Here is a 15,027-nt window from a genome sequence, read left to right on the forward strand (position 1 = left end):
GTCTACACTGTCATCTGAGGAGATTACAAAGATTAAACCAGTGTTTTTTAACTCTAAAACATGAAATGTGGAGTTATCCGCTTTTGCTATAAAACAAACTTTTAATATGTAAAAAAAACTTTAATTTTGTAAATTACCTGTATTTGTTTAAGCTATTATTACTTAATCAAAACAACCCGACTGCAGTTTGATTGATATTACTTGAAATACGCAATAAAAAAAAAACGAAATGGAGTTATCGGTTTTTGCAAATGAACTATGAAGGGACAGTTATATAAAATAACATGTAACTTAAACATTACACACAGAACGGGTAAATTCTGTTATAGACCTGTCTGTGATAGCAGGGCTAATGTGCTTATTAAAAGCAAGTACGTTTATTTTTTCAGTCCCACATAAACTTGAATGTCACATCTTTCATCTTGTCTTTGTATACAGCATTAAATCGCTGCTCTTGGGCCTTGGTGAGCAGATTGTTCCAGTCACCAGCAATTCCTGACAGAGCAAAACAAGACGAGTAACCTTGAGTGAATGTGGCACATCTGCATACAATCAACTGATATTCAATTGAAACAACAGTGTAAACGATGCTGTAAAAGTTGTTTGCTCATTTCACACCCTCAAGTTGACTGATTTCAATTTTGGTCTATGTTATGTTATAAAAGTAGTCCATACGATGTTTGTGAATCAGTTCACACGTGTAATACAGACTACTTTTATAATACTATTATGGTGCAAGGCATGGAAGCTTCAGTTTACTTTAACTGTATAATTATATGTGACCCTGGACCACAAAACCAGTCTCAAATGTCAATTTTTCGAAATTAAGATGCATACGACATCTGAAAGCTGAATAAATAAGCTTTCTATTAATGTATGGTTTGTTATGATAGGACAATATTTGGCCGAGATACAACTATTTGAAAATCTGGAATCTGAGGGTGCAAAAAAATCTAAATATTGAGAAAATCATCTTTAAAGTTGTCCAAATGAAGTTCTTAGCAATGCATATTACTAATCAAAAATTAAGTTTTGATATATTTACGGTAGGGAATTTACAAAATATCTTCATGGAACATGATCTTTACTTAATATCCTAATGATTTTTGGCATAAAAGAAAAATCTATAATTTTGACCCATACAATGTATTGTTGGCTATTGCTACAAATATACCCCAGCGACTTAAGACTGCTTTTGTGCTCCAGGGTCACATATCGTCTAGTTTACCTTTCCTCATGAACTCAGATTTCTTCTGGTCCATGTATTCCTCTGGAACCAGAGAAAAGTTGGACATTTTGTTTTGTTTCATGTTCCTGAAGACGCAGTGGTCAGCGATCTTCTCCGTCACATCTTGACTCGGAGATTTACCAAGAAACTTGGCAATTTTCTCCACAGATCCTTTCAGATCCTGGCAAAGATTGGTATGATCACATGTTAGGAGCTAAGAAGCACTTTGCAAGGATTTCAATATTTTACTACACTAGCTCAACATGAAATGCAAAAGCTTAACACATACAAATGTAGGAAAAAAACACAGATTTTTTTCCTCAAGGTCAAAGACAAATGTTGCATCTCAGAACTATAAGCTTTGGTTTTGTGGATGAACAGAAAGTCTATCATTTGTGGTGAGAAACTAACGACAGAATGAAAGACAAAGAAACAAATAAAACGTGTTAATAATTCATAACATGTTATATTTTGCACTGTAGAAGTAATAAATCTTAATTGAGATTTAATATCTTGGCTAAGTGCAACAATAAAATAATGCAACAATAAAAAATGGCATTAAAGCCTTTATGTATAATGCATTATAAAAGTAGTTTTAATGCATTAATTATGCCTTGTAATGCACCTTATAACGCATTGTACAATCTCATGAATAATAGATTATAACACTTATCAATTCATTGTTACACTATGCATTTGAAATTCGGTTATAATTATTTACGACAAGATAAAATGTATTACAACGCAAATTATGAATAGTTATAATGCATCATAACCCTTTATAATGCATTATACATAAAGGCTTTAAGTAAAGTGTTACCAAAATTAATTAAGGGAAAAAAAACATGTGTATGGGGGATGCAGATTTTCTTATTTCTTATACAGTACAAGGGAAACTTCAGGATGAAAGGGTGGAAGCACAACTGTCTCGTTCATGAGCACGTCCAGCTAGTTTACCTACATTATTCACTGTTATTGCAAGGTTATAGAAAGCTATGAACTCTGTTGCAGATGTAGGTCAAATAAAGTAATGAACTGAAGCTGCATGTTCAGTCCTGCTTACAGTGATCATCTCTTCATAGAAAATATACAGTATGGATTCCTTTTCTTCAGCACTAATCCAGCTTTTCACATGATCAAACCAGGAACCGAACATGACTGTGGATAAAAGACATCATGCTTAAACGCTCAAATCATTCCATTACAGAACAAATACATTTGTGACCCTGGAGCACAAAACCAGTCATAAGGGTCAATTTTTCTAAATTGAGATTTATACATCATCTGAAAGCTGAATAAATAAGCTTTCCATTGATGTATGGTTATATTATTATTGTTAGGATCGTACAATATTTGGCTGAGATACAACTATTTGAAAATCTGGAATCTGAGGGTGCAAAAAAATCTAAATATTGAGAAAATCATCTTTAAAGTTGTCCAAATGATTTTTTGGCTAATGCTACAAATATACTCCAGCGACTTAAGACTTGGTTTTGTGCTCCAGGGTCACATTTGTGATATGTACAGTAATCTCGCTAAAAGTTGCATATTCCAACTGATATCTGGATTGGTAACAACGATGCATGAGAACAGATAATGTTGCATGCCTCACTTTTGTACTTCGGCTTACGTTTGCTCTAATAAAATGTAAAAGAGAGCTGAAATCCATACTTTTTCCATCGAGGAACTTCTCCATGAACTCGTCTGGGGTTCCTGGGTTCACCAGGTATGAGGCCATTCCGTAGTAGTGATATGAGGATGTGAACACGTCTTTCGGGTTACGCATGACATAAAGAACCTGAAGCACAGAGTGAAGCGCACAATAATCCTACAATAAACAACGCACAGTGTGTGACTTATTCAGTGGGTTTTTACCCTGGGCTTTGTTTTGAAGTAAGACTCGCTCATCATGTGGTGATGGAAGTGAGTTGCAAAGATGCGTGGAGAAGGTCTCTGCTCCAGATTGAGCAGGATCGCCCGATGTTCCTCCAGCCATGGCACTCGGTCCCAGTTTGGCACCGTCAGCACCGGAGTCAAATCACCCTCGTTCACGATCAGAGGAACCACCTCCTGCATCCATGTTGTGCCTGTGGAGCAAAGCGCAGCTCACATTACTGTCATTCAAAAACAGAAATATGGCTTAAAAGTGTTTCAAAACCAACAGATAGTACATTTCTAAGACATGGCACATGCATTTTTAAATCTAAAGTTGTTTTTGACTCTCATATGACACTGACCCGCTTGATGAAATGATCTTCTGCCCAGTTAATAATACTCTGAACTAATTTAAATAGGTAATAACATGCACAGACACGTTTCTACGTGAGTGTGGAAGTGCGAACAGACCTAGACAGCATTCTGGAGTATAAAGATTGTCTTTCTGCATTCATTTGAGCTTAAACGTAAAACCCAACTGCATTTTCTGCAAGCAATAGTTTTGTTAGAGTAACTTTCAGTTATTGAGTCAACTTTGATGGTAATCATAGTTTCTTCCAGAATAACATTGTATTTTTACACTCAAATCTACACTGTAAAAAAAATCTGTGACATTTACGGTAAAATACCGGCAAGCTGTGGTTGCCAGAACTTCACCGTAAAAAATATGGTAGCAACATTTTAGGTTTTACTGACTTAAATTCACATTAAAATACCGTATTTCATTAACTGATGTAATGTTAATAAACCAACATACTGAAGTGTTACTGATAAGAAAAAACATGTTATTTCAACAAAAAAAACATCAAATATGATGCTTCATGCAGGGAATTCTGGGAGTGTCAATTTACGGTTTGTCACTGTAAATTATACAATGACTTTTTCTTTTTCACTTCCAAAAACCATATTTTTAACAGTATTTTATTGTAAAATTACATTAAATGTAATTACATTTATTCACCGAATATAGTATGGCAACTTACTGTTAACGTTTTTACTGTAGCATTTTTACAGTCTTTTACTGTTAAAATCACAATCATTTTTTACAGTGTAGAAAGTTTACAAATACGGTTCCATTTGTTCATATTAGTTAACTGAATTAGTTAATGAAGAATATTTCTAAAGCATTAAGCGTTCATTTCAGCCATTTCTAAATTGCATGTTGGTGTAGAAACAAGTTTCACTAAGAAAATAGTTAATTTCACAAATAATTACAAAGAAACTGCAAGCAACACATTTAATTAAACATACAATTTTGTAGTAGAAAGATTTTTAATTTACAGTGCTGGCCTGCTGGGTAGATTACTTACAAATTGTAGTCCGTTACTGATTACATGATGAAAACTGTAGTTAGTAATGTAGGTTACTCATTTTAGGTAATCTATTCTGACTACTTTTTAGATGACTTTAGATTAAGTTTTACCTAACTTATTTTAAACGTACCGTTAAATGCACCACATTGATATTTTTGATGTCAACATCATGAAATGCATTAAACATTACCCCACTTTTTCCCAAACAGCAGTGGTTTTAACATGATAAAAAGCTAATAATTATTTCAATCACAAAAAAATAAAATAAAAATAAATTATTTTAAAATAAAAACAAAACACTTGAACACTCAAAATATAAATATTTAATTTGTTTACCTGCATGTAATGTTAACAGACTTACAGATACTGTAACAAATGCATTGTTTATCATTAGTTAACTGGTTAATGCAACTAATTGTAAAGCGTTTTTGGTTTTTTTGATGTAGTGGCTCCAATGTTAAACAGCTGCAAGGTTAACGAACTACACAAATTGCATGTTTATGCTACTATCTGCTGAGTTATTCTTTTACAATAATCTGCATCACTGAATGCACAAACCTGTCGAGACTCACCGGATTTGGGGTAAGTGATGATGAGGATGTCGTCTGGACGGAAAGTGAACTCTTCACAGTATTTCAGACTTTCTGGAGGATGTAAATGCGTCGGCACGTGCACACCTTTATACACCGAGTACAGCTCAGCCTCCGTCATTTTCTGAAGCACAGCACAATTAAACAGCGAACTAAAACTCACAGCTGGGCTGCGTTCAGCTCCGACAAAACAGTGCAAAACGTGTTTTAAACGGAAACGGTGGTGCGCTGAACACTGTTCTGATGACGCAAGAGTTGCAACTATGGCAGCTGAGAAGGCCATTCTAATCGGAGGAGTATAGAAAAGTTTATTAAAAGTGTCACTCCACAATGCAATAGCAAAATATATAAATATGTATAATATTTTTATGTTACATTAATCAGTGTCTAGCACACCTTCCTAAGGAAAAGGATATGGACCAGAAGACATTGCAATTACTAAATGATATTTAGACAGACTTAAAGAAGTTCCAGATCTATACTTGTGCTCTTATTATTTCAGCTATTTTGCCTTTAATGTAAATAAACATGTGCAAACAATATACTTGCTCTTGTGAATTTATTTTGATGTTAATTACATTGTGCGAGCTGCCTCTTTAATACCGGCGAGGTTTAAATACATGCTGCTGCTGCTAGTGATGGGTCGTTCTTGAACGATTCGTTCATTTTGAACGAATCTTTAATGTGACTCGGGAAGAACGAGTCGTCTCGGGGAGGGATTCGTTCGGTCGCGCATGCGCAACATCCTATAGGTTCTGTACTGGAATTAGTCAAGTAGTTCACCTGTTTCGAGTCGTTCGTTCATCACGTGACAGCCCCATAAGCTTGAGCCGGAAAAGAGACTTAATAATAATAACCAGCTCTTTATTATCTTTGTTACAACATTCAGTGTTATGGAAAAGAACCATCATGACAGAAATTCACACATTTATAAACTGTAAGAAGTAAAAAGCTACAGTTTGAGACCAGAAACGCATCACGTAACTGTAACAGTAAATAATAATAATAATAACTATGCATCCGTTTGTAAGGAAGCTTGCAAATTAACTAATTTCTCTATGCTCTATTTTGTATTGTTTGTAGTGTGATCAACGTTTGCATAAGTAGTAGACATATTAGGGAAGTAACATCAAATGTCCGAGTCGGTAAAATGATCCGAACTTCCCATCACTATAGCTGCTGCTGATTGGGCTGACATTTTTGACACACCCACCAGACAAGAAACATGTCGTTCAACCCGGAAACCGTAGCAAAACGTTGCGCACCGGTTTGAGCTTGAACTTGCCCCTGGTGTAGATTCTGTAATACCGCGAGAACTCAAGTGAAATATAGTCCTCCTTCTCGCGCTGGACCTTCGTGTGCAATCACAAAATCGTAAACGGGCTCTTTCGCAACTAACTTTTCGTCAAGTTGTAAAGGAATCAAATGAATGTCATAATCATTTGTATCAATTTGTGCAATAATGTCATGTTCCTGATACTTATTCCCGTGCTGTAGTGTGCACACAGTTGTTTTCTTAGCTGTTCGCTGCAAAAATCTTCTATATAATATATCAAATTATTCACAAAGTATAGTTTAGTCACAGACTTTTTTGACAAATGTTTCTTGAGCAGCATATTAGGATGATTTCTGTAGGATCATGTGACACTGGAGTAATGATGCTGAAAATTCAGTTTTGATCACAATATATTCACAGAGAAAACAGCTATTTTAAATTGTAATCATATTTCATAATATGTGACCCTGGAGCACAAAAGCAGTGTTAAGTCGCATTTATATATGATTTCTTATGACTGGTTTTGTGGTCCAGGGTCACATATTTACTTTATTTCTGACCAAATAAATGCAGCCTTGGTGAGCAGAAGAGACTTCTTTCAAAAACATAAACTTTTGTTTCCAACGGTGCTGCTGTCAGCATATATTGCATGTTTTATGTTTTCTATGTGGACTGTTTTATGCATGTATAAATAAAGGGCTGTATAAAACGATCTCTGAATTTATCATGAGAAACGAATGGCATAGCATTTAAAATGTTTTAGTTAGTCAAACTAAAACTCTGCAGCCAACCATTTATTTTATACATAACGCAATAAATTAAAAAGCAGTCCGTTCTGACAGCACATAACATACACATGAATTATTCTAATCATTTCCATATTTTTTAATCATAAAATGCAAAGATCACACAATTAAAAATGGCAAAAAGCAACCTGTACATATAAAACCAGATGTTGTTTTTGTCATGTTGTTTTGTCCATCACACTCTATCTAAGGGTAAAAGCAGAGTTTTTAAACACTAGGTTTATGCAGAAGGTTTTGTCCTCGTTTCTTTCGTAGCACTGTGAGATCTGGCAACCAGCAGCCGAGGCCTTTCTCCTGACATCTGAATGAGATCCCGGCCACTGCAAGGTAAAAGAAGAACAAGAAATGTTGTTCGCTTAATGCACAATAATCAATAACATCATTTGCTTTGGTGAAATAGCATGATGCACAACAGACAGCTGTCAGTCCTGCTGCTTATGTTTAAGGAACTGCAGGACGTTTTATATCTCTGCTGTAATTCTCCTCACGTCTGATAGTCGACTCCCGCCAGACTCAGTCCATTCACTGCTAGAATGCGGTCGCCGGCTCTCAGCCTCTGGGATAAAGCGGCAGGAGAGTCTGGAAGCACTGATTTGATGTAAATCCCACTCACAGTCGATGGGCTTTCCTGTGGAGAACACAGAAATATTGCTCCAAAGTATTTGTAATTCTGTATTGCAGCAAACATATCCACAACGTCTTTGTTTCTTATACAATCTAAAAAAAATATTAAATTTTTAACCACATGGAGATGCTATTGGGCTGTAAAAAAAAAAACTAATATTAATAGTGATGATGTTACCATGCTTTATGGAAATGATTTGCAAGAGTAAGGCTGTAATTGAAGCAACTGCATGATATGCCAACTAATTCACATAATTAATCACAATTAATTGCATATATCAATATTTGCTCGGAAACGTCCCCAAATGAAGATCACTTAAATAAAGGAGTTTTTGCAGAGGAGAACAGGACTGAATGCAATCATAAATGGCCTAATAAGTCAGTATATTGTTATTGCATTTATATTGCACTTTTAAAATGCTGTGTCGGGTTAAACACAGTTCAACTTAAAAAAAAAAACATGATTCATTTTTTAATAATCACACTAAACTGACGTTAAACTGACTGCTTATAGAATTTCACATATTGCAAGTATATAAACAAGCATATAAACTTTCTATTGCAATTTTCAAACAGGCTTTTAAACATTCTCTGAAAGGCCATTTCTGCCACGAATCATATATATAGCAAATGGCTGCAATATAACAAAGAGTGAAAAATTTAAGGGGGTCTGAATACTTTCCGTACCCACTGTATATATATTTCCAGCTTTCTTCTGTATTTATGATGAAAAAGTAAAAAAATGTGAGATATAAACTCAAAATGGCAAGATAAAAATGTGCAATTCTAAGAAAAAAAGAAGTCAGAATTGAATTGAAAATAAACATTTGCTGTTAATTACTCACTCCCAGGCCAGCCAAGATGCAGGTGACTTTTTTTCTTCCGTAGGTGATTCATAAAATGCAAGTCAATGGCAACCGTAACTTTAAGAGTTCAAAAAAGCATATACAGGCTACAAAAAAGAAAACCCGTAGCTCCTGACGATATATTGTGGTCTTATGAAGTGAAACGATCAGTCTGTGCAAGAAACTGAACATTATTTACAACATTATTACCTGTATTCAGAGTCTCAGGCAAACCAGGAAATACGTTTCTTTTCCGTGAACTGGTTCTTTTGGACAGTTTGTTTCAATTAACTGGTTCAGTTCACTAGTTTGTTTACGTAATCATGTTATTAAAGCACCAACTAATGATGTGAAATGTGGATGTTTTACATGTCTAAATTATATAAAGTGAATAAACTAATCTTCATCGGCTCACCTTTTTACATAAATAATGAGAACCCATAAAACGTTCATTTGGCCCTTTCGTTCACGGTTCACGGGTTCATTCACTCATGCTCATATCAGTGGCTCAGTCGGGTTTTCGGTCCGAGTCGAACTGAATCAGTTCATTCATCACAGGAGCAGATACACCGCTAGGAGATCTGTGCTGCTCGAGCCGCAAACTGTTTCGGACGATTCAGTCCGATTTGGTGAACTGTTTCAACTAGTTCACTAAAAAGAACCGGTTCAAAAGAATGATTCATTCGTGAACCGGACATCACTCTGGTCCGTGTGCCTGAATACAGGTAATAATGTTGTAAATAATGTTCAGTTTCTTGCACAGACCGATCGTTTCACTTCATAAGACCCTAATATATCGTCAGGAGCCATGGGTTGTTATTTTGTGTCATCTGTATATGCTTTTTGATTCTCAAAATGACGGTAGCCATTGACTTGCATTTGATGAATCACTAAAGACCACGCTTTCAGCTAAAAATCTTCTTTACTGTTCTACTGAAGAAAAACAAACTTCTTGGATGGCCTGAGGGTGAGTAAATTGACAGCAAATGTTCATTTTTAGGCAAACTATCCCTTTAAAGGGGTCCTATTATGCTCTTTTACAAAGTCTTGATTTTGTTTTGGGGGTGTACTAGAACTGGCTCTCATACTAGGTTGTTCGAAAAACACATTATTTTTCACATATTTTACATTATTACAACACCTCTCTCCCCAGTCGGGCATGAACGGCTCGAATAGTTCCTGTATCAAATGAAAGCCCGCCTTCTGAAATACGAAATGTGCTGTGATTGGTTAGCTGGGCCAGTGTGTGCTGTGATTGGTTAGCTGGGCCAGTGTGTGCTGTGATTGGTTAGCTGGGCCAGTGTGTGCTGTGATTGGTTAGCTGGGCCAGTGTGTGCTGTGATTAGCACTCGGCGCCTGGTCGGAAAATGTCACGCCCCTTACCATAGACGCCTGCGAGCTTCAGGGTAAATATTGCATCAAAATCAAATCAATTTGAGTGCGATTTAAACCCGGATGATTGTAACCACTCTAAGTTCGTCTGCCTTGGGAAAGCTAGCATGTCTCCGACATAGTGATAACACTCGTTGCCTTCTCTAGTGCAGCTCAACCAGGTCTCGTCTCATTCGTATTTGTGATATCACAAATCCCGGAAAATATGCATTGTAGTCCAAACGAGTCGTTCGTTGTAGTTTTTGAAAAGTGATTTCTGTTAAATAAAATATCTCCTTTTGAAGTGGACTTTGAACTTTGTAACTTTGCAGATCTTTTTTTATGCTCAAACAGCAACATTACAGACTAACTAAAGTTTCAGAGTCTCAGGCAAACCAGGAAATACGTTTCTTTTCCGTGAACTGGTTCTTTTGGACAGTTTGTTTCAATTAACTGGTTCAGTTCACTAGTTTGTTTACGTAATCATGTTATTAAAGCACCAACTAATGATGTGAAATGTGGATGTTTTACATGTCTAAATTATATAAAGTGAATAAACTAATCTTCATCGGCTCACCTTTTTACATAAATAATGAGAACCCATAAAACGTTCATTTGGCCCTTTCGTTCACGGTTCACGGGTTCATTCACTCATGCTCATATCAGTGGCTCAGTCGGGTTTTCGGTCCGAGTCGAACTGAATCAGTTCATTCATCACAGGAGCAGATACACCGCTAGGAGATCTGTGCTGCTCGAGCCGCAAACTGTTTCGGACGATTCAGTCCGATTTGGTGAACTGTTTCAACTAGTTCACTAAAAAGAACCGGTTCAAAAGAATGATTCATTCGTGAACCGGACATCACTCTGGTCCGTGTGCCTGAATACAGGTAATAATGTTGTAAATAATGTTCAGTTTCTTGCACAGACCGATCGTTATATTTCTGACAGCTCATAATATCTCAGAGATTCGCTCACCTCTCCGTCCGCCAGCATCAGACCCAAACCACACGCTGCTCTCTGCAGCTCCAGCACAAACACATCTTCTTCTCTAATCTCACTCTCCTCACTCTCACCTACAAACACACACACACACACGAGCTTGTGTCACTAAACAGCTCCGGTTCATAAAGCTGACATGCACGGCTCTGATGGAGACAGAATGCACAGAGCGTCCCGTCACCTTCCTCCGGTCTGACTGTGGAGGTGTGCTGCTGTGAATCCGTGTCGGAGTCCGTCAGCTCCAGGTTCTGTGGCGTGTTCGGCGGGGTCAGTAAACACGACGGGTCCAGCGCCGGACGGGCCGCATCTTTATCCTGAAGCTCAAGATTCTGAAGCTTTTTGGTTAAAAGAGCTTCACATGAGCCCAGGTCACTGGCTCCGGCGGGAGGAATCACCATCTCTGTGTGACCCACCTCCAGATGAGCTTTGGGGTGAAGCTCCATCTTAGTGAGCTTGGCCTCCATCGGCACTGCCGAGACCAGCTGTAATATCAGCAAAGATAATAAAGAAAATATAAATATTACTCTAAAAATGAATTAAATGTAAATATATTAAATCAACTCTAAATTAAAAAACTAAATTAGAAAATGTTAAAAATATTTACAAATATTAGAAAATATTAAAACAAATGTATTTTATTTCAGCCCAAGCAACATTTCATTTTCATTGAGTTTACCTTCATACACTAAAAGAACTTAAAAATTGATAAAAACTCGACATATATTCTAAAAAAATTTAAACTAATAAAAATGACTAAAACACAACAAAAAAAACTCAAACTTGAACTTTAATGAAAACATAAAATAAAAAATAACACAAAAACTATAAAAATAAAAAACTATAAAGTATCTCAATTATACTAAAATAACTCAAATTAAAACTGAAATAAAAGAAAAAACTATAGACATTTTAAAAAAATTATAATAATAAAATGACAAAAACAACAAAATTACTATAACTAACTGAAATTAATATGAAAACCGAAAAAATATTTATTAATAAAAATGTAGGAAAAAATCATTTAAAATATTACGAAAAATTATAATAGTATCTCAAAAATACTAAAATAACTCTGGTACGAAAACTAAACTGGAAATTAAATATTAATACATTAATGTTTTGAATTAAATTTTATTTTATATTTTCTCTGTTTACTTAAATCTAAAAGTACTGAATTTAGGTTTTACTAAATTAGATTTAGGTTTATTTAAATTTTAGTTTAGTTTAAAAATATTAGTACTTCTGTTTGTGATTTTGTAATTTTTAGAGGGAAAAAAATTATATATATATATACACAGTAGTCAACATTTGAAGTGAGGATCAAAACCTTTCATCAAAGTTGTCCTAAAACCCAAAACCAAAATGTGTTCTTTGAAGTTCTTTGTGTTACTTTGATGAACTTTTTTTTGTTAAAGTACTAAAAATACTAAAAGTTCCAAAACCACACAACAGAAGAACTAATACTTTTAAACTAAACTAAAATGTAAATAAACAGGTAAAACATAAAATAAAACTTAATTCATAATATTAATAAAAAACTATAATAGTATCTCAGTGATACTAAAATAACTGCTTTGAATGAGCCATTAATTGGTCAAACGTAATAAAAATGAATATTTTGTTGTGTAACAGAATAAAATATTATTAATGAAAATAAAAATCAATCTGCGCACCTGAGGTGGTTGTGGGGAATGTGGGGCTGCCTCTGGGTCTGTGCTGAATCTCTGGAAGCGGTGCAGCTGTGTAATGAGCTGCGTCTCACTGATTGCTCTTCTCAGCTGCAGTATGAAGCCGTCGGCTGGGAGGATGAGAGGAGGATGCTGATCGAAGCTCTCCAGGATATCAGCTGTAGACGCCAGAAACATTAGCGTTCATGTTCGCTCCTCCACAGTCACAATCACTTGTCTATGTCATTACAGGCTTGTTAAAGTGTCATGTGAATATGTACCGGTTGCGAGCGCGTCGTCCTCGTCGCCGGAAGGCGTCCACGCTGCGGGACAGGAGCGCCGCGGCTCGTACTCTCTCAGTATGTGATGGAGCTGAGCCGCGTTCAGAGACGGGAACTCCATCCGCAGAGCCTTCCACGACATCTACACACAAACACCTCCTCATCACACTTCACAGGAACTGTTTCCCAGCCTGAATAATACTAGAAATCATGTGATTTCAAGCAGTAAACACAGCTACGTAATAGTGAATACAGTGCATTTTACTAGAGCATCTCTTATTATTCTTTTGTGAGAATTAAGATATGAAGTTACAGAAAAGCATGATTTTATGCATATAATGCACCACTTTATCACAAATGAGACTTGATATGTCATAGTTATTAAATAATACAAAGGACATTATGATGTTATTGTGGGTCAAAGACAAGTTTATTCCAATTAATGACTGTAAAATACATAAAATACAAGACTTTTTTTTGTTAAAGTGCCATCATTAAATATATATAAATGTTTCTTTTGCTTGTTTGCAGTATTATATATATTTTTTAAATGATATATATATATACACACACACACTGTAGTATTATAGTTGTGTTTTTGCCGTATATATATATATATATATATATCCATTCATTTTTGGCTAGCTGAAAGAGTTTTTATATTTTATTTTAGTTTTATATTTTACATTTATTTTATTTCAAGTATCGAAAAAAATTTTATGGTTTCAATTTTATGGTTAATATAATATAATATGATATTAATATATAAATTATTTTCTGCATATAAAACCCACTTTATCACAAATAAGACTTGATATATCATAGTTAAATATCAAATAATACAACAGATTTTATGATAAAAAATATTCTAATTAATGACTGTAAAATATGTAGATTTTTTTTGTTAAAGTGCCATCATTTTTTTAAATTAAATATATATAAATGTTTCTTTTGCTTGTTTCCAGTATTATATTTTTTTTTTAAATGATATATATATATATATACACTGTAGTATTATAGTTGTGTTTTTGCCTTATATATATATATATATACAGTATATATTATCCATTCATTTTTGGCTAGCTGAAAGTGTTTTTATATTTTATTTCAAGTATCGAAAATGTTTTTTTATGGTTTCAATTTTATTTTTAATATAATATGATATGATATTAATATATAAATTATTTTCTGCATATAAAACCCACTTTATCACAAATAAGACTTGATATATCATAGTTAAATATCAAATAATACAACAGATTTTATGATAAAAATATTCTAATGACTGTAAAATATGTAGATTTTTAAATTTTTTTGGTTGTACTGTCATCGAAAATAAAAACCAGTATTTTAATACTAACAACATTGAAATGATAACTGAGGTGGGATAAACCTGATCCTAATTTCTGAACTGTGATGAGTGAAAAGAGCTGATGAGGCTATAGTTAGTGTGTCTTTAGTGGGACGTCCCGTCAGGATCATTTACAGACGGGGCTCATCCAGCATCTTCATCTATGACCATGAGAGAGTCTTTGTGTTCGTGAAGCTTTATCCTTTAATGAGTAATACTTCCTGTTAATTATTTCTGAGCTCCACACTAACTCTTGCTGTCTGAAGAGATTGTGATGAGAGAGGAATGCGTGTGTAATAAAACAGGAACGATCAGAATGGTGCGGACAAACAGCTATGCTTTAAAAATTAATGGAAATAAATGTCCTCTCTTTCACTATATCTACACTTTTACACATCCATTTCATCTAACTTACTACTGCCTACATTAAAAAAAATCATAATATATTTTTTTATGTATTTAGTTTAATGTTTCATATATATATACAGTATATATATATACACACACAATTTTAAATATGTAAATATATTTAAGTGGTTAATGCAATTGTTATCTTAAGAAGGTCTTCAGTGAAACAAAATATTTTCTATGTGAATGTATATTAAAAAAATATATAACAAAATATATTTAAAATCTTAAATAATAAATTTTAAATAATACATTTTGTTTTTAATATATATATATATATTTTTTAATTTATAAATTATATGTATGTATGTATATATATATATATATATATAT

At 34.4% G+C, this 15,027-nt stretch overlaps 2 protein-coding genes across 2 annotated transcripts in view; both read right to left on the bottom strand.

The window, feature by feature from the left end:
• Nucleotides 1–237: 237 nt before the first annotated feature.
• Nucleotides 238–5,332, bottom strand: sult2st2 (sulfotransferase family 2, cytosolic sulfotransferase 2). The gene is made up of 6 exons (XM_016528152.1): nt 5,049–5,332; nt 3,104–3,315; nt 2,900–3,026; nt 2,292–2,386; nt 1,229–1,409; nt 238–495 (listed from the first exon to the last, which is right to left on the bottom strand). Exons 1-6 carry the CDS (start codon nt 5,185–5,187, stop codon nt 386–388), a joined length of 864 nt encoding a protein of 287 aa, XP_016383638.1. The 5' UTR covers nt 5,188–5,332; the 3' UTR covers nt 238–385.
• Nucleotides 5,333–7,158: 1,826 nt separating this feature from the next.
• Nucleotides 7,159–15,027, bottom strand: part of radil2b (Ras association and DIL domains 2b) — a 25,175-nt gene continuing 17,306 nt past the window's right edge. Inside the window, exons 9-14 of the mRNA XM_016527865.1 lie at nt 12,936–13,077; nt 12,661–12,833; nt 11,169–11,469; nt 10,964–11,061; nt 7,637–7,776; nt 7,159–7,468 (exon numbers count right to left, since the gene is read on the bottom strand). Of these exons, the coding sequence (XP_016383351.1) occupies nt 7,369–7,468; nt 7,637–7,776; nt 10,964–11,061; nt 11,169–11,469; nt 12,661–12,833; nt 12,936–13,077 (954 nt within the window). The 3' untranslated portion in view covers nt 7,159–7,368. The remainder of the gene's footprint in view (nt 7,469–7,636; nt 7,777–10,963; nt 11,062–11,168; nt 11,470–12,660; nt 12,834–12,935; nt 13,078–15,027) is intronic.

Source organism: Sinocyclocheilus rhinocerous, unplaced genomic scaffold, assembly GCF_001515625.1.
Source record: "Sinocyclocheilus rhinocerous isolate Xijiao unplaced genomic scaffold, SAMN03320098_v1.1 scaffold792, whole genome shotgun sequence".
Taxonomy (NCBI): Eukaryota; Metazoa; Chordata; class Actinopteri; order Cypriniformes; family Cyprinidae; genus Sinocyclocheilus; species Sinocyclocheilus rhinocerous.

What these genes read in the sequence shown, in the direction of transcription:
- sult2st2 (XM_016528152.1), bottom strand. Translation starts at nt 5,187, where the DNA reads ATGACGGAGGCTGAGCTGTACTCGGTGTATAAAGGTGTGCACGTGCCG. An exon ending in GAAGTTCCTCGATGGAAAAA is followed by an intron (nt 2,387 to 2,899) that starts GTATGGATTTCA and finishes TTTTATCCACAG; the next exon opens with TCATGTTCGGTTCCTGGTTT. An exon ending in ATCTGAGTTCATGAGGAAAG is followed by an intron (nt 496 to 1,228) that starts GTAAACTAGACG and finishes TTGCTCTGTCAG; the next exon opens with GAATTGCTGGTGACTGGAAC.